Source organism: Hemiscyllium ocellatum, chromosome 6, assembly GCF_020745735.1.
Source record: "Hemiscyllium ocellatum isolate sHemOce1 chromosome 6, sHemOce1.pat.X.cur, whole genome shotgun sequence".
In the NCBI taxonomy this organism is placed as follows: Eukaryota; Metazoa; Chordata; class Chondrichthyes; order Orectolobiformes; family Hemiscylliidae; genus Hemiscyllium; species Hemiscyllium ocellatum.
The window spans coordinates 16,489,375-16,509,298 of NC_083406.1; the positions used below are offsets into that span (position 1 = coordinate 16,489,375).

The 19,924-nt window shown below is 39.4% G+C and overlaps 1 protein-coding gene across 3 annotated transcripts in view; it reads right to left on the reverse strand.

The window, feature by feature from the left end:
* Positions 1-19,924, reverse strand: part of atp6v1ab (ATPase H+ transporting V1 subunit Ab) — a 35,652-nt gene that overhangs the window by 11,464 nt on the left and 4,264 nt on the right. For 2 of the 3 annotated variants that reach the window (XM_060825840.1, XM_060825841.1), the window contains exons 2-11: positions 12,603-12,690; positions 12,038-12,166; positions 10,953-11,167; positions 10,464-10,601; positions 7,602-7,753; positions 6,447-6,609; positions 5,644-5,752; positions 4,675-4,797; positions 3,942-4,056; positions 3,448-3,511 (exon numbers count right to left, since the gene is read on the reverse strand). In XM_060825840.1, the coding sequence (XP_060681823.1) occupies positions 3,448-3,511; positions 3,942-4,056; positions 4,675-4,797; positions 5,644-5,752; positions 6,447-6,609; positions 7,602-7,753; positions 10,464-10,601; positions 10,953-11,167; positions 12,038-12,166; positions 12,603-12,684 (1,290 nt within the window). In that variant the 5' untranslated portion in view covers positions 12,685-12,690. Of the gene's footprint in view, positions 1-3,447; positions 3,512-3,941; positions 4,057-4,674; positions 4,798-5,643; positions 5,753-6,446; positions 6,610-7,601; positions 7,754-10,463; positions 10,602-10,952; positions 11,168-12,037; positions 12,167-12,602; positions 12,691-12,973; positions 13,128-19,924 lie in introns of all 3 variants that reach the window. The other variant, XM_060825839.1, reaches the window with a different exon arrangement.

The following is a 19,924-nucleotide window of genomic DNA, read 5'->3' on the forward strand; positions in this document are numbered from 1 at the left end:
GTGATCAAAACGTTTCATTTCCTTTAAAAAAAAGGATGCTGACAACTCTCCTCTCAAAGTCTTAACTTGCACTGCCTCATCTTTAACTTTCTTCAGTAATGCAGTCATCTTTGCCCAAGCTCTTCATTCCTGTGAAGTGTGGTTATAGGGGTGGGTGTCTGGAGAAATAGGGTGCAAGTTAGGGAAGGTGGGAAGAACAGAGTGAATGGGAGCAGGCAAGATCAGGAAAGAGGCTGAGGGAGGGAGGAACAAAGTGAAAACAGAAGGGGAGCAAATGAGAGAAAGCAGCCAATACTTTTCTCCTGACTGCATCGCATTGCCATCTGGTGGTGAGGATGTAGATAAACTGGAAGGATAGATTGCAGTTCTTCTATGAGCTGGACTACGCGCATACTCTTACTGTTAGACTTTTAAGTAAGAGTCCCACCAGCATGGACTCTAGTGGGACTTGAGCAACCTTTGGCTCAAAGGAGAGTGAATGAGTCATGACAGAAGATAATATCTATAAACAGGAGAAGAAACGAACACTCTGGATGCTGTACAGTGAAATAAAAACAAAGTGGAGCAAGTCAGCAGGTCTGGTAGCATCTGTGGAGAGAGAAACACAGGGTATGTTTTGAATCTGATAAGACTTGAGTTTGAGTTCTAAAGAATAGTCATGCTGGACTCAAAACATTAGCTCTGTTTCTCTTACCAGGGAAGTAACAGTACAACAGAATCAATCTCCAATCTTCCAATTTCCCTAATTCAGGACTTTATAGAATTTAACCGGAGGGTCACCATGCCTCAGGCAAGGAGTGCAGTTGAGGAGGTGGGACCTTCATGGTAACCTCAGCTGATGGAGGAACTGAAGCTGTTCAGTTAGCATCATGCTACATCAAAGCCAGCTGTCCAGCCAACAGAGCTACAATCACTTCCTATTCCAGATAAGGGAGATCCAACAGAACCAATACTTCACTGAAAGGTGACAACTTTCATACTTGTTCATAGGATGCAGGCATCGCTAACTACACCATGATTACTCATCCCTAGTTGACCAGAGGGCAATTAAGAGTAAAGCACACAGCTAAAAGGCATGTAGGCCAGTAAGGATGGCAATTTCCCCCCTAAAAGGGTGTATGCGAATCAGATGGGTTTTTAAGACAATTGATAGAGTTACATGGTCATTATTTCTTTACAAATGTGGGATTAAGGAAAGTATCAAACTCAAATTGCTCCATCTGCTATGGTGAATTTCAAACCCATATTGCCAGAGCCTGGGCGCTGGATTACTAGACCAATGACATTAAACTGCAATTTGGGGAGGTGGTAGGTAGAGGTAAAGTCCTGATTAAAAAAAAAAGGGCATGAGAATGAGGCGCCAGATCCCATCGTGCAAATTCTCCCTGTCTAGGCACGTTATTGGAAAAACAGCTTGGGGAAAAAAAAAGGTCCCACCTGGACCAAACAGTCTGTAAATGGCTGAGGTGACTTGAAACTATTTGCATCGTATCAGGGTGCCCAGTAGACGCTGGCCTTGCTACATGTTGGCAGTTGCAACTCATTTCTGAGCTTGGCCAGTTATTTTGATTTGCCCCCTTTTCTTTTGGCTATGCGCACTGTTTCAATAGTCAAAGTTATTCTGGTACAAACCATTTTTAATTACTCATTCACATGTAGAAATGGACCAAAGTGAAATGGATAAACAAGAATTTAAAAAAAAGATTGTTTCTCCAAGTCACTGTACCTGGTTTAAGTTGCTGGATAACTCAGGATGCCATTAAGTGGTAAGATTACAATGAAGCAATTGTGAAGGATTTCAGTGGTGCTTACACATGATATTCAAATAGTTGCCTAGTTGCATACAACATCAGTATTGAAGAAAAACATTGTCATCTTATCAGGTTTAAGAATCAAAATCTTTTCAGCATTACTCAAATTTGGTATTCTTATTTGGCAGGTTGTAATTAGTGGAGTGCCCCAGCTATGAACACTGTGACTTCAACTATTTAAATGTCTTCAAGGCAGAGATTGATAAATTCTTAATCTTGCAAGGAATTAAAGCGATACAGGGAAAGTTCAATAATGATGTTGAAATGCCTATCAGCCATGATTGAATGGCGGAGTGGACTCTATGGGCAGAATGATCTTACTTCCCACTTATTTCTTATGGTTTTATGGTCTTATTTACTTAAGTCACTAACATAGGTGGTCAAGTGAAAGGGGGTAACGTTGCTAAGTTTATTAATGATACAAAGCTAGGTGAAAATGTAAGGTGAGAACACAAAAGGTTGCACAGAGATACAAACTGGTCAATAAAAGTGATTGACAAGATAGCAGATAGCGTATAATATGGACGACAGTGAGGTTATTACTCTTAAGCACAAGAATAGAAAAGCAGTTTTTCTTTTCAAAAAAGCATAACTTGAGAATGTTGATGTGGAGTAACTTGGCGTGTTTGCACCAGGAGCAATGATAGCATGTAGGTACAGCACAATTTGGAAGGCAAATTGTATGTTAGCCTTTAGTGCAAGGGAATCTTACTGGGATTGGTGAGAATACACTTGAGGTAATTAATTCTCCATATTTAAAAAGGAAGATGATATATTTGCATTGGAAATGTGCAAAGTTCACTAGACTTGATTGTAGAGGTTGAGGGTTGCTGTATCACAAAGTACGAGCAAATTAGGCTCAGGTTTAGATGAATGAGTGGTGATCTCATTCATACATTCAAATGTTGAAGGGGCGCAACATCACGTACATGGACAATCTGCTTACCCTGGGGAAGCTTAAAAACAAAAAAGAGGGACAGCCTCAGATAATGGATTGGTCATCTAGGACTGAGATAAAATATTTCACACAAAGGGCTGTGAACCTTTGAAATTCTCAGATTCGAGGTTATGAATTCTCCATTTAAAAAAAACCTATATTTACAGCTGAGACACAAATTTGTAGTCTCAAGGAAATAAAGGGATATGGGAGCAGCTAGGAAAGTGGGATTGAAGCTCAAGACCAGGCACAATTGTATTGCATAGTAGGGTAGGCTCAAAAATCTGTAAAATGTACCCAAGTTCCTGAATAATTCCAGTCAAATAGCAGAATGCACAAATCAGCAACTTCAGAGCACCTAAACACTGAACCAAGGGTGGGTGTGTGGGTGTCAAAATGTTTTACATAGGACAAGATATGGAAATACAGGAATGCTAATATATAATACACCTACTTAAGTGGACTAACAGATGTCATAAAAATATGATTGACTGTATTAACTAGAAACTTGCAAAATCTTCCATCCTTTGTAAAATGCAAGATGATCGATTGCATACATTGAATCATCCTCATTGCAACTGAATGTGGCCCAATGCATGTTAAAGCAGATAAAAGCAGATCATTCTAATTTGTTTACTGTTGCCAACAGGAATAGTACAAATGAAAAGCCTGAACAAGCTCAAGTTTGTTTCAGTTTACCTGTACGATACCAAGAGTAGCTGATGTCACAGGATCAGAGAAATCACCACCAGGGGGAGAAACTCTGCACCAAAGAAGAGAATATTAGTTCATTTCATTAACCTCATTAACAGATTAAAGATCCTCATTAGCAGATTAAGACTGTGATTAAAACAATTTAGATACAGAGACCAAGATCACTTCAAGATCTGCTTTGGGGTTTGTCATGTGGATTTCTAAGACTTCAGTGTTTAAGAATTGTCCACAACTGTCTGCACAATGAACCAAAAATTATAATTAGTGATTTAAGCTTGACAGAGCTCAGTAAAAATCACAACATGCATTATTACTTGACTAATTCCATATAATTGCAGATATTAAATGAAAAGACAAGCATGACAAGGTATACATCAATTTTTTAATGCAATGGATAAATAAGCCACCAGCAGCTTCCCACTGAGATTAACCCCCTTGCACACAGGGCTGATGCTTCTATTTTCTGATCAAATACTTACGCTCCAACAATGCTGACACTACCCTCTCGCTCAGGGTTTCCCAGGCACTTCACCCGACCTGCACGCTCATAAAAGGAGGCCAAACGGGCACCCAGGTAAGCTGGATAACCACTGTCTGGAAAAACAGATCAAGTTAGTTTCTATTATATTCTTGATTAGTTGCATTAAGTATTGGGATAATATTAGTCTCCTGAAAGTACAGGTCTAAGTAAAAGTAATTGTAACTGTTTTCAGAAAATTGGAATCCCAGCCAATTGTTTTGGATCTGCCGGAGATATCCTTAGAACATGAGGTGAATGGCATTTCAGTAAACAGTCCCAATATTATTTTCAGCCCCAAATGCACATTACTGAAACAATGTAAACTAGGATGCAATAATGGCGACCATTAATGTATCTTCCATACACTATCTTTGCAGAAGGCATCTGGGTGCATCTTTTTGCAAGAGTAAAGTTGCATTAATTTAAAACTAAGCTTCAACTTATCTCTGCTCAGTGTTGTCTGCCTTTAAAATCAGAAGGCTTGTTATATATTAGCTACTAGTTATCAAGTTTGCCAATACGAGGCAGTTAGACTTAATTACCATAAAAAGAAAACCCTCAACAGAAACAGAAGAAATGGATGCCAATAAATGCGAAGAAGCCTGCAGCATGACCAAAATTTGCCCCAATCACCAACTCACTTCTAAAATACAGAATAATATTTTAACAGCATCACTTCACAAAATACCTACCAGCAGGCATTTCTGCCAAACGTCCAGAGATTTCTCTTAGCGCCTCAGCCCATCGGGATGTAGAATCTGCCATCATACTAACATGGTAACCCATATCTCTGAAGTATTCAGAAAGGGTAATGCCTTTAAAATGTGCGAAACAGGAAGAAACAAATAAAAGTTGACATTTTTCGGTAAAAATTGAGAAGCATGCATTATTTCTTATGATGTATACAAAATGATCAGTTATGTGCTTGGCAGGAGTGAAGTAACAGAAGAGTTGAGCGCAGCATCCGTTCACTGCTGGAGATGTTGCTTCCAAAGAGCAGCAAGCAAATGAGGATAAGCAAAATTTCAGGGTTTGGAAAGAGAAGCTTTTGGCTGTGACTTGAATGGTGACAAGCTAAGATGATTACAAGAAACTGGACAATGGAACTCAATCGATGAACTGTGATAGGCTACAGAGAGACGGTAGTACCTGATTATTTCAGTGTAAATTGAGAGATACTTTGGTTTAATAATGTCAGAGGGGTAGAAATCAGATTGAAGAAATTCAAACACGGAACTGAGAGAACTCAGAACTGGGAAACGACACATCCAAAACATGGGAGACACAAGTGATGTTGGAGATGGGCCAGTACATCGCTTTAAAAGAATCAATTAGCTGTTCAAGGATGGGATGATAACAGTTGTAAAACAAATGATGCAAGGTGCCCTAAACAATTTAAATGAAATGTCAGGAAGGTTAGTTAGGTAATTGGGAGTAAATCAACTACACATTTGGCTTGAAAAATCACCAAGTTTAAAGATCAGGTTACTAATTGTAGAACTCTTGATATCTCTTTACTTGACAAGGAAGTGTAGATTATCTTCAAGTAAGATCCATTTACAAGCCATTATGAACATTGATCTTTCTCTACTAGTAAAAGCTATTAGAACCAAATCACAAGCCAATGCAGCAAATTAAAATAAAATAATTAAATATTATACCTGTGTAGATGGAGGCTTCCCTGGCAGCAACTGGCATGTTTGAGGTATTAGCCACCAAAGATGTTCTCTTCATAATGCTTTCCACTTTTCCATCAACTTCCATTGTCAGCTAGAAGGGACAAGAAAAATAGGGTACAATAGCATCCAGAATGATTTAAAATTTGTTCAGAGAAGGCCATTTGGCACAATTATTCAATATCTACAACCATGAATCTGCAATGCTGTGTTTAAAAGTGTATCAGTAAAATACGCACCCTCATTAATTAGAACTCTGATGTCTTCACCCAACAGGGGAAGGTTAAATAGGAGCTGAACAGAAGACCAAATTCATCAATAGGCAATAATCATGATGAAAAATTACAAATGCTAAGATATCAGCAAAAGACACCATTGTCTGAAGTAGGAACCATCTCACAGCAAGAGAAGGTTCTATTGAATGAATGATTTATTGTACTTGTACTCTACAACAACCAACATGGTAAAATAGTGAAAATCTTCACGTGTTGCCACAATCTAGCACCATTTTGAATAATTTAAGAACAATATACAGCTTTAAAACAGATACTTGTGTACACTTACTAATCTCTGGGCTAAAGGTTTGAGAAAAGGAGTTCGGGTCAGGCATTGTCAATTTCAGTAGACTAAATGAGAGTTTCTGCACTTTAGCTAGTTCAATGCCCACTTATTGGCTGAGGAACCCAAGTTGGATGTTGAGAATATTCTGCAATATTTTCTTAAGTTAAAATTGGAAGCTATGTTTGCAAATAAAAGTATTTCCTTATGGAAAAGGACTTGAAACTAACCTCTGGGAAATCTCTCAGTACTTCAGACATTTCATTGCCACGTTCCCCACATCCAACATAGATGATCACATCACTGTTAGAGTACTTTGAGAGTGATTGAGAAATCACTGTCTTTCCACACCCAAAGGCACCTGGGATTGCTGTGGTTCCACCTTGTACGCAACTTAAAACACAAGAACAGGATAAAGAAATATAATGAACCCATGATAAGCAGTCTCTCCTGTCAACATAAAAATGCAAAGTATTCCTTACATTAGTCTCGATGTCAAGTACATTATACAGAAATGGATGAGTGTTGTACAGGGGCTATTAATTCTGAGAAGGAAGTCTCTTCACACATGGTTGAAAAAGATTGTCAAACTCTAAAACGTACCTTAAAAACAAGCCAGATATCCCTGCAAGGTAGCTTGTACTAAAATGTCACCATGTAAACAACCCCATTCCCACACAGACTTGTTTAAACTTCATACAAGGCTTGAAGAGACAGTGATCATAACAGGAGAGTATTCTTAAAGGACAGGAAGCAGAAGTGGGCGAGGAGATGAGAGAAAAATAGCTGTGAGATTAAGTGGCTTAAATATAGGCATCAGTTAATTATTCTACACAAGTCTGTGCTTGCAATTTCATGCATCACTGGGGCCCACATCAATTCTCAGAACGGTCACATTGGGTGTGGCTCTGGGTCAGAATCAGGAAATTTCACGTTTCAAAACACAACATTTGGTACCCAGTCGAAAGAGTTTTTGGCTCTCTTTAGTATAATTTGAGTCTGTTTCCAGAAAGGTATGTTGGCATGGAATCCTTGATTACTACAACAGGGACAGGTCAGGCTATCCTGTCTGTGCTGGCCACTTGCAAAAGCAACTCAGCTAGATCAGTTGTGGTCAATCATAACACGCTTGCTTGGTATTCTGCTTCAAATTATTAATTCTAGGATCCCACATACCTTTTTAAACATTTTGTCAACCTGTCTTTTTGCACACATCTTACAGGAGACCAAACAGCAGCTGACCCCAATTGCAGATTGTATCTGGTAGGAATTTAATTGCTGTCTTTTATGTCAGTCTGTTGCATAGTTGTGAGAAGGCACTGCAGGTGGGAATTTTGATAAGTCTGTGTTTGAACCAAAGTGCATTCAGTTGAAGATAGACTCACGGGAAAAGTGCATCCAGTACACGCTGTCCTGTCAGCAGAGGGTGACTTGCTGGGAGCTTCTCAGTAACTGGCCTTACCTGACGTACAGGCCATACTTGAACCATGGTAAACTTCTCTTTAATGCCTTCAAATTCAAGTTCCAGAACAACATCCTTTATAGAAATAAGAAAATAAGAGCAAGAAGCCATTATTGCCATCTTCATAAAAGACTGCTATTTGAACAGCTTTGTTGCCATCTAAATGCACTTGATGTTGTTAAATTCATTTACTAAGACATATTCACAATCATAAAACATTCACTTTCTCCACCACAGCTGCTCAGTGACTGCTGTGCATACCCATGCTGCCTGTAATTTTTACTGTTGCCTCATTGCCAGTTCCTGAAGTCACTGCCATGCACAATCTCCATTGGCATGCCAATTGGCGTACATGGAACCTCTGAGCTGCTGCATAGCTTAGGAGGAATGCTAGCTTCTACCATTTAGATGATGCATTTCAATAATTCCCCATGGTTCATTTGATAGCAGTTCAGAAATGCGCAACCTTTACCACCTAGAAGGACAAGGGTAGCAGGTTACCTTCTAAGGTTACACATCATCCTTATTTGCAACTACATCACCATCCCTTCAATGTCACTGGATCAGAATCCTATAATGGTTTCCCTGAATGGCTTGGTGAGAGATGCTTCACTTGATGAACTACAGTGCTTCCAAAAAGATAGCTCACCACCATGATTTTAAGGACAGTTAGGGATTAACAATAAATGCTGCTTTTGCAAGCAACACCAACATACTTAAACAAATATCAGGCATATTAGTCAGAGGTAAATATAGGATAGGGGAATGGGTCTGGGTGGGTTACTCTTCAGAGGGTCAGCAAGGACTTGTTGAGCCAAGGGCTTGTTTTTTTTAAAAAAGGAAAAAAAGACAACCAATTTGTTTAAGGTTTTGGACTCTGGCACGACTCAAAATGTTAAAATTTTCTCCAGATCCAAGCTCTTCTTTAGTTCAAAGATTGCCTGCCTGACAGTCAAAGTTCTTGTGCACCTCACTGCACACTTCAGCCCCATCAGTCCCCCTAGCAAGGGGGTTTGACCTAGATTTTCATACCCTTCCAGTTCTCTCTTCCTTAAAAAGATCCTCCTTCAAAATCTTAGTCATTATCCTGCTGACTCATACTTTTGAGTAACGACTTTTTTCAATGAGACAAGCATTCTTTAAATTCTTTTTGGTGATGTGGGTAATCCTGACAAGGTAACCTTTGCTGCCCATCTCCAGTTGTACATCAGGAAAGAGTACTTGGCCATGCTATTTCATCGTGCTAATGTCAATGAACAAATGCAACAATAATCATCCTGTATTGCGAAACAGAATTATACAGAGATGTACAGCATGGAAACAGACCCTTCGGTCCAACCCGTACATGTCGACCTGATATCCCAACCCAATGTGGTCCCACCTGCCAGCACCCAGCCCATATCCCTCCAAACCCTTCCTATTCATATACCCATCCAAATGCCTCTTGAATGGTGCAATTGTACCAGCCTCCATCACATCCTCTGGCAGCTCATTCCATACACGTACCACCCTCTGCGTGAAAAAGTTAACCCTTAGGTGTCTTTTACATCTTTCCCCTCTCATCCTAAACCTATGCCCTCTAGTTCTGGACTCCCTGACCACAGGGAAAAGTCTGTCTATTTACCCTATCCATGTCCCTCAATTTTGTAAACCTCTATAAAGGTCACCCCTCTGCCTCCAACACTCCAGGGAAAATAGCCCCAGCCTGTTCAGCCTCTCCCTGAAGCTCAAATCCTCCAACTCTGGTAACACCCTTGTAAACCTTTTCTGAACCCTTTCAAGTTTCACAACATCTTTCCGATATGAAGGAGACCAGAATTGCACACAATATTCCAACAGTGGCCTAACCAATGTCCTGTACAGCCGCAACATGACCTCAACTCCTCTACTCTGACCAAGGAAAGCATACCAAACGCCTTCTTCACTATCCTATCTACCTGCGACTCCACTTTCAAGGAGCTATGAACCTGCACTCCAACATCTTTGTTCAGCAACACTTCCTGGGACCTTACCATTAAGTGTATAAGTCCTGCTAAAATGCAGCACCTTGCATTTATCGGAATTAAATTCCATCTGCCACATCTCAGCCCATTGGCCCATCTGGTCCAGATCCTGTTGTATTCTGGGTTGACCCTCTTTGCTGTCCACTACACCTCCAATTTTGGTGTCATCTGCAAACTTACTTACTGTATCTCTTATGCTCACATCCAAATCATTTATGTAAATGTCAAAAAGTAGAAGGCCCAGCACCAATCCTTGTGGCACTCCACTGGTCACAGGCCTCCAGTCTGAAAAACAACCCTCCACCACCACCCTCTGTCTTCTACCTTTGAGCCAGTTCTGTATCCAAATGGCTAGTGCTCCCTATATTCAATGAGATCCAACCTTGTTGATCAATCAGTCTCCCATGGGGAATCTTGTCGAACACCTTACTAAAGTCCATATAGATTACATCTGCTGCTCTGCCCTCAATCTTAGTTACTTCTTCAAAAAACTCAATCAAGTTTGTGAGACATTACTTCCCACGCACAAAGGCATGTTGACTATCCCTAATTAGTCCTTGCCTTTCCAAATACATGTACAACCAGTCTCTCAGGATTCCCTCCAACAACTTGCCCACCACCAAGTTCAGGCTCACTGGTCTATACTTCCCTGGCTTGTCTTTACCACCTTTCTTAAACAGTGGCATCACGTTAGCCAACCTCCAGTCTTCCGGCACCTCACCTGCGATTTGCAATTAATAAAATCTAGGAACACATTTGGTTCAGATTTATGGCATACTTACAGAAACATCGTAGCATCCTGGTGGGGCAACATACGTAACAGTTCCCCTACTTTTAGGTGGAAGCATGATCTTGTGCTTAATAAGAGAATTTTCAAAGACGAATCCATATATATCTCCACCAGTGATGTGACTACCAACCTAAAAACAAAATTAGAGCTCAAAGGATAACCAAATTACCTATGGAATAAATCAATATAAATTCTAGCTCCCAATAATGAGCTCTCAATAGAAGTCACAGATACTAGTTCTTATTGTCATTGTAAGAAGTCATTAACTATAGACAGTTGAGCCAATAGGATTGAAGTCAATAGTCAAACTTTTGTCAAATCCAATATTTCTTTTAGTTACTGAGAAAGTGGTTATACTACTGGTATTAGAATAACAGTTTTGAATTAGTTACAAAATACAGTTAAGAAAAATATATTTAGTAAGAGGCAGCCTCTGAGAAAATAGATTGGAATTAAATTCATTTTGGGAAAAAGGTCTTACTCGCATATTCTTGACAGGTGTAAATTCCCACTTCAAATCTCTACTCAGTGCATTCACGTTGACACCACGAGGGATGTAAATACTCTGCGTTAGATCATTGATATCCTTCAGAGGTCGCTGGATCCCATCAAAGATGGCTCCCATGATGCCAGGGCCTAGCTCCACAGAAAGTGGCTTCCCTGTACGGAGCACTGGATCTCCAACAGATACACCAGCTATTGGGTGAGTGCTTAGAAAAAACACTGCTAACAACTTCTGATAAAACAGTCCAGTATAAATCAAGTTCCAAGAATCTTTAAAGGACTATGAACCCGCACTAAATTTTCAAGCCCACACACAAGAACAACTACTTGAACAAGTTATAAAGGACAGCTGTCAACCCTGAAATAGTTTTACAGATTATATTGTCAACTTCAGTCAGGAGGATACATTTACCTGTCTCAGGGTTTTTCAGCCTCTAAGTGGTTAGATGGCTGAAATAAAGGAAGGGAATAAAGGAAGTCTCTGGTCATGAAGTGTGGGGACAGGACTAATTAATCAGCTAGGTTTTCTTTCCCTCATTAGTCAATTTCATAACTTTAGAAGAGGAAGGGAACAAGGAGCAGGAGACAAAATAACATACAACTAAAGGCTTTGAAAATGGTTTCCTTGCCAAAGTGATCAATAATGATATATGATGTCATCTGGAAAGTTACAGGAAAAGCATGCAGTTTCTTTCCTCAGATTAGTCAGGTTGAGTTTGAGCAGATGTACATGAACTGGACAAAATCTTGAGGACCACGATCCTTTCTTATCACTAGCTCGAGTGAACTAGTGTAACTTGTTCTTCAATTACATAATTTCCTTCAAGATTTATTATATCTATTCGGCTAAAATAAAAGCGAAATACTCCGATGTTGAAACTAAATTAAAAACAAAGCACTGGAGAAATTCACCAGGTCTGTGTAGAGATTAAAAAACTAGTTAATCTATTGATTACATAGATACTCAATGGGCATTGAAAACAGATTTCCTCAGTTCTCAAAAAACTGTTCCACAGAGCATCTTTTTCAAATTTGTACTGTCAGTCGATGCAGAAAGGATACAGGTTTCTTCATAGACTTGTATTGTTGCCATATCGCCCTCCAAGCGGATAATCTCACCAACCAACTCAGAGTGACCTACACGAACCAGCTCGTACATTGCTGCTCCAGCCATATTGGAAGCAGTGACAACTGGAAGACAGAACAAAAATAATATAAAAAAGTTAATGCATCCTTGATAGCAAGTAACCTTAACAGAACTTTGTAATTGCACAAAAAATTGCCTATTTAAATCTGAATGATCAAGGTTTCTGGATGTCTGTTTCTCGTAGATAGGGAACATAATTTGCAATAGATTTGCAAGGCATTAAACAAATTTTGATCCTAGCCTTTGAAATTAGGAGGAAGAACCTGATGAGTGGAGACATAAAAGGGTACTTTACACAGTCACTAGACCTTATATTTTAATTTCCACTGAATAAAAGTCTGTGTCCACAATAAAACTGATTTCCACACATTAGCAATATTTTATGACATATCTTTAGTTGATACAAAGCAGCATATAGTTTACACATTCCTTTACATCAACCCAGCTGTCTTGTGATTTGGAATTGAATGAAATACTCACCAGGACCAGAGACACCATGGACATATCCAACCATTGTCTCATGGTCCTCATCTCGTATCTTGGGAAGTTTGCTGAAATCCATCTTGATCTGAAATGATTTCATAGATCAGATATTTAGTAGAGAAATATTAAAATTGACAGTTTTATGATAATCATATCTTCAATTGTCAGGATTAGTGATCAACTCCAGATTTGCCTCTTGGTCAAATTTAAAATTTCCCCAATGCTGTGGTGGGATTTTAAGTTGTACTCTTTCCAGATAGCCTGGTTCTCTGGTTTATGAGCCCAATGATATTATCAGTGCACAGCCCCTCACTAGTTTATAACTGACCCACAGAAGTAGAGACTTAAATTCAGCAATCCAGACATACCTTGTCTATGAAATTCTTGGTAGTGAGGTAAGTCTTCCATGAGTCCCCCAGCCCTACCCCAAATCCAAGGCTGGAAGTCAGTTTCATATATATGAGGGGGAGGAGGTGGGAAAGAAGGAGAGCGCGAAGTTAAGTGTCTTGCTGCTTTTGGTTGCTGTAAGATGCAGAGAGAATGGACAGAAATTTTACTATGCCATTTTATAGGAATTCCACAGGCTATAAACCGGCTTATTTCCTCTATGTCAGATTAGTGCTGATTAAACTAGAAAAATCAACTCCTGGTCGCACTTCTGCAGACTTTGGTTAATGTATGCAAATATATCTGGATCACTCCATTTACTGAAGTAACCAGTCTTTGTGCAAAGGTATGGGGAAAGGCAAAAAAAATGATACTAAATCATGATGCTCATTCAAACAGCAAGTGCAGACAAGATGGACAAATCACTTCCTTCCATACCGTAATTTTTGTGCTTAAATTTGAGGTAGAGTTAGAATCAACATTACTTATGGAAAGAAAGATCATTATGCCTCAACAGTATGGGAAGGGGAAAGACTACCATAAGATGGAAGTTACTGTGTTATGTAAAAGCTAACAAACCCAGAACTGGATACTAAATTTAAACAATTCCAGATTTCACATCTCATCCTAAAACAAACCAATTTCTAGCTCTTTCTTGTTTTCAGCATTCAATTAAGAGGCAGGTGTGAAGAAAATAACTTCTCTTGCAGCTGCTGGTCAAGTCAGTCAACATCTTGGTGCAGATGTGATATCTGGAAGTCACTTTGTCAAATGTTGTGGTGAAACCAATCTGCGTTGGGTGCTCACTTTCTAGAATCTAGAACCAGATGGGCTTATTGGCCCATCTGATCAGAACCAGTTTCACCCTTCCTAATCTAAATGGTCAACACCAAGTGCAACAATCCCACAGCTATCCAGGATAAAAATAGCCAAGGGGAATACATCAAAAATTGAACCTGGGATCTAACTTGTTAAAACAAAGTGCAAAAAATTCAAAAAACTGACTTTACCTTATTTTCAGGGATCAGCTATTCACAACCTCTACCAGGTGGATCAGTGAAGGTTGAACCATCAAATTTAAATAGAATTCATTCCCTACTACATTCAGTCCTTGGACATTGTACAATGACATAATTTGGTGCAAGAAATCCTACTCCAATCTGTATAGGAAACTGAGGCACATTGGAGTTCCTGTTAGTCTGTCAAAACTAATATATTGTCACAGCAAGATAATACTTGTGAAATAGGGTACAAAGTTTCTGCAAAGGTTGAATTATAAGAACATTAGCTTTTATGCATACTGTTGTATATAGCACCATCGTGTTCTGAACATCAGGGTCTCCATCTCCTTGGAATACTGCTAACTTTAGTTTCTAATTATGAAGAATGTCATCAAATTAAATGTTCCTTATTAGATGGACAATGTTAAACAGTCAACATTCTGTTTAGCAGATGAGCACTTTCCACTCAGTAGATAGGAATCTGACTATTCAAATACTGCTTATTGCAAAATAAATCCAACTGCCTTTCTCTCTCACCCATTTTGTTGACACTAATTTAAAACTAACAATTTGTATTTTCTTTGATTAGAGTCTCATGTTCCTCTTCCCCCTCATTCACCTACCAAAATTTGAGATTGTGCTTAAAAATTCAAATTGCAAAATCTAAAACATCACTGGAAAAGCCCAGTGTACCAGGTCACCAAAATCATAGGCATGGTGTAAAATTACAGTGTGAAGTATACCAGTGCAGTATAAAGACATTTTACTGTTTATATTCTAGCTCTTGGGCAGGGTACCCAACCAACAAAAGGCACACTTGTCTTTTTTGATGATGCCAATGTGCAACCACAAAAAGTAGTTTGCCTGAAGGATAATTATGCCTGAAACACAGAGCTACAGAATCATACAGCATGGAAACTCACCCTTTGGTCCAACCCATCCACATCCACCAACATCCCAATCTGATCTAGTCCCATTTGCCAGCATTTGGCCCAAATCCCTCTAAACCCTTTCTATTCTTCATGTATCCACCCAGGTGCCTTGTAAAGATAGCTGCACTCACCTCCACCACTTCCACTAGCAGCTCATTCAATACACACCATCCTCTGCATGAGAAACACCATCCCTTGGGTCTTTTTAAAATCTTTCCCATCTCACCTTAAAGCTATAATCTCTAGTTTTGGACTTTCCCATCCTAGGAAAATAACCTTAGCTATTTACCCCACCCATGATTTTATAAACTGCTAGGTCACCCCTCAGTCTCTAACACTTGAGGGGGAAGAAAGGTCTCAGCCTATTCAGCCTCTCCCGATAGCTTAAACCCTCCAGTGCCAGCAACATCCTTGTTAATCTTTTCTGCACCCTCAAATTTAACATCCTTTTATAGAAGGGTGACCATAATTGTACACAATATTTCAAAAGCAACCTCAAAGTCTTGCACAGCTACATGACATCCCAACTCCTATACTCAATATGACCAATGAAGGCAAACACACCAAACACCTCCTTCACCACTACCTGCAACTTCACTTCCAAGGGACGAAGCACTTGCACTCCTAGCTTTGTTTGGCAATATTCCCCAGGCGCTACCATTAATGGTCCTGGCTTGCCTTACCAAAATACAACACCACACACATCTATTGAAATTAAATTCTGCCATTCCTCAGCTTATTGGCCCATCTGATTGAAATCCCATTCTACTTGGAGATAACCTTCTACACCATCTATTTTGATGTCATCTGCAAACTTATTAACTATACCTCTGGGAAACACAACTGGTTATATTCACATCTAAATTAATTTATATAAAATGATAAAAAGCATTGATCCTTGTGATGCACCACTGGCAACAGGCCTCATCTGAAAAGCAACACCACACGATGACCCTCTATCTTCTAAAAAATCTTGTATCCAATCCACTAGCTCCCCAGAACCCACTTTAACTTACTAACCAGTCTACCACACAGAACCTTGATGCTTTGCTGAAGTCCATAGGGACAACGTTTACTACACTGGCTTCTTCAATCTTTTGTCACCTCTTCAAATAATCAATTTAGTGAGACATGATTTGCCATGCACAAAGCCACGCTGGCTATCTCTAATCAGTCTTGCCTTTCCAAATACATGTGAATTCTGCCCTTCAGAATCTCCTCCAACGACTTGTTCACCTATGTCAGACTCACTGAGCTACAGTTCCCTGGCTTTTCCTTACCACCCTTTTTAAATAATGGCATCACATGAGACAACCTCCTGTCTTCTTGAACATTTTCTGTGGTTTGTGATGATTCCAATATCTCAGCAATGGACCCAACAATCTCTTCCCTAACTTCCCACAAAGTTCTGAGAAACACCTGATCAGGTTCCAAAGATTTATCTACATTTGTGTTTTAAGATCTCCAGCACTTACTCTTCTTTAATATGAACTTTGTAAAACATTTATTTTCCCAAGTTCCCTGGCTTCCAAGTCCTTCACCACAGTAAATAAATGAGACAAAGTATTCATTTAGTATTTCACCCATCTTCTGTGGTTCCACAAATAGACAGTCACACTGATCTTTATGGGGCCCTATTCTCTCCCGAGTTACCCTTTTGACCTTGATGTAGTCACTGAATCTCTTTGGATTCTCCTTAACCTAGCTTTGGCAAAGCTATCTCATGTCCCCTTTTTGCCTTCCTGATTTCCCTTTTAAGTATACTCCTACTGGCTTTACACTAAGGACTAATTCAACCCCAGCCATCAATACTCGATATATGCTTTTTTTTTAAAACTAGTATTTCATTTCCTCTCATCATCCAACATTCCTTATACCTGCTAGCCTTGCCCTTCATTCTTACAGGAACATATTGCCTGAGTTCTCATTATCTCATTCTTAAAAGCCTCCCACTTCCCAACTGTCCCTTTATCTGCAAATAGCCTCCCCCAATCAACCTTTGAAAGTTCTTAACTAATACTGTCAAAATTGGCCTTACTCCAATTTAGAACTTAACCTTTTGATCAGTTCTATCATCTTTTTCCATAAGGATTTTAAAATTATAGTATGATCACTTAACACAAGGTGCTCCTCTACTGGCACCTGCCTGCGTTATTTCCTAACAGAAGGTCAAGTATTGCTGTTTCTCTAGGGAGTACACCCACATATTGATTAAGAATTTTTTTCTGTACACACTTAGATTCCTCCCCATCCAAGCCCTTAACACTACGATATACAGTCTATGTTTGGAAAGTTAAAATCTCCTAACATTACAATGCTAATTGTTTGAGATATATCAGAGAAATTTGCTTTTCAATTCTGACAACTATTGGGGGCCTATAACACAATCCCAAAGTGATCATCCCCTTAAGTTCCACCCATATAACTTCAATGGTCAATGCTCCAGGAATATCCTTCCTTAATACAGCTGTAATGTTCTCCTTAATCAAAACACCACTTCCCACTCCCTTGCCTCCCTGTCTATCCTTCCTGTAGGATTTATACCCCATAACATTAAGCCCTGTCCATCCTGGAGCCACATTTCTGTAATCAGTATGATATCTAAGAATACCACTTTGAACAACAGTATCTAATACAGAGCTGAAAATGTGTTGCTGGAAAAGCGCAGATCAGGCAGCATCCAAGGAACAGGAGATTCAACGTTTCGGGCATAAGCCCTTCTTCAGAAGTATCTAATACACCCAATATATAAAACACAGACGCCCAATGCAAGGCGCATTCTCTAGTACATCAAGTTATTTAATAATGTTTAAGAATGTTGGTGAATATTTATAAGCATAATTTCAAATGACTCAGGTTTTCATAGCTTGGCTATTTAGCTGCAAAATATATGTTAAGTGTCCTGAGATCCAATGTCTGAATGTGAGAGCTAATAGCACATTTAAAAGGTATGTTCATTTGATAAATACATTAAAAAGACAATTTCAACTATCCAAATTCTGTTAAGAAGCCAACATCAGCTAGCAGAAAGACTAAGTTGGATAAAAAAAACTTGGAAGTGGTTAACTTCAAGGTGACTTGTTAAATGCTCACAGACTAAGTGGCAAGTTTCTTAAAATCAGTGATGCAGTTAATTGGACTTGTGCCATGGTTTGTACAATGCCATCGACATTTTGCAGAGTAAAAATCTTTTTCAAGGAGGTTATCTGACACCAAAAATGTCAGGTTTGAGCCTTGATTTTACTGCAAGACATTTAACAACTTAACGGAGGAATTAAAAACAAACATACAGCATATGTAACATGGGCACAAGCCAGGAGTGTGGTGGAATACTTCTAGATACGTGAATGAGTTCAACTGCAATGCTCAAGAAGCTTTAACATCACAAGACAAAGCAACCTACTTTCAACAGTCACTTTCTTCACCACTGATGTACAGTAGCAGTCATGTGTACCACCCACAAGGTGCATTGCAGTAACTCAAAGCTTTTAGAGTCAGAGTCAGATGTACAGCATGGAAACAAACCCTTCAGTCCAACCTGTCCATGCTGAACAAATATCCCAAACCAAACTAGTCCCACCTGCCAGCACCCGGCCCATATCCCTCCAAACCCTTCCTATTCATATACCCATCCAATTGCCTCTTAAATATTGCAATTTTACCAGCCTCCACCACTTCCTCTGGCAGCTGATTTCATACATGTACCACCCTCTGCATGAAAAAGTTGCTCCTTAGGTCTTTTTTATATCCTTCCCCTCTCACACTAAACCTATGCCCTCTAGTTCTGGACTCCCCGACCCCAGGAAAAAGACTGTCTATTTATCCTATCCATGCCCCTCAAATTTGTAAACCTCTATAAGGTCACCCCTCAGCCTCTGATGCTCCAGGGAAAACAGCCCCAGCTTGCTCAGCCTCTCTCTGTAGCTCAGATCCTCCAACCCTGGCAACATCCTTGTAAATCTTTTCTGAACGCTTTCAAGTTTCACAACATCTTTCCAATTCTATCAACAACTTGCAAACCTGCAATCTCAAGCACTGGGAACAGCACCACCTCCTCATTCAAATTCTCCAAGACACAAGTAACCTGATTTGGAACTATTATGCTCCTTCACACTTGCTGGGTCAAAAGCTTTTTTTAACAGCACTGTTGGCACACCTAACCCTCCAATGTTTGCAGTGATTTACCTAATTGCCCCGGAGGAAGTGGTATGGGTAATAAATGTTGGTCAAGCAAGCAATACCCATATTCTATAAATGAATTAAAATCAAACTAAATAGTTAAGGATTAACTCAGGTCTGAGATCAGGACAGCAAACAAATGAGCAAAGAGGAGAAAGGGACTGAACTCACCGCAATGCTGAATAGATCACATGGTGCATTTAGAAAGGACTTTTGAGATTGGATAAACTATAGGGAAAGGAGAATGGATGCTGAACAAAGCACAGGATGCACATGGCTGGAAAGGACAGCACAGGTTAGAGATGCAAACTTTGGACATGCTTGAAAATAAACACAAGGGTTTTGTAGTTGACTTGATTTGTAACCTTTGCATGAGGATGCATCGACAGGCATTATTTAAGTGGGATTACAGCTAAGACTACACTTAAAACTTTTTAACTGAATTAATTGAATTAAATAGCAGCAATAAATATCTGTTTTGCTTCAAATACTATGTGCATTCAAACACATTTTTGCAACTTAGACTTGTGTGAATTGCTGTTAACTATTACCGTACAACTAGAAACTTCTACTTTCTATTACCTACAATATCCACCACAGGTGCTGCAAACCTAACAATTTAATAAATTAGTGTTCCAATAATGGTATCAACTTGCCAAATGATTATTATACTACTGTCATGCAGTGCCTGAGGATTATGGTTAAGTTAACTGAAATAAAGTTCCAAGGCTCAAAAGAAGAAACATTCTATTGGCAGTTTGGCATTTGCTTAGCCAGCAGTTAAAGAGGCATCAGGAACAAAGTCACGTCACACTGCTAC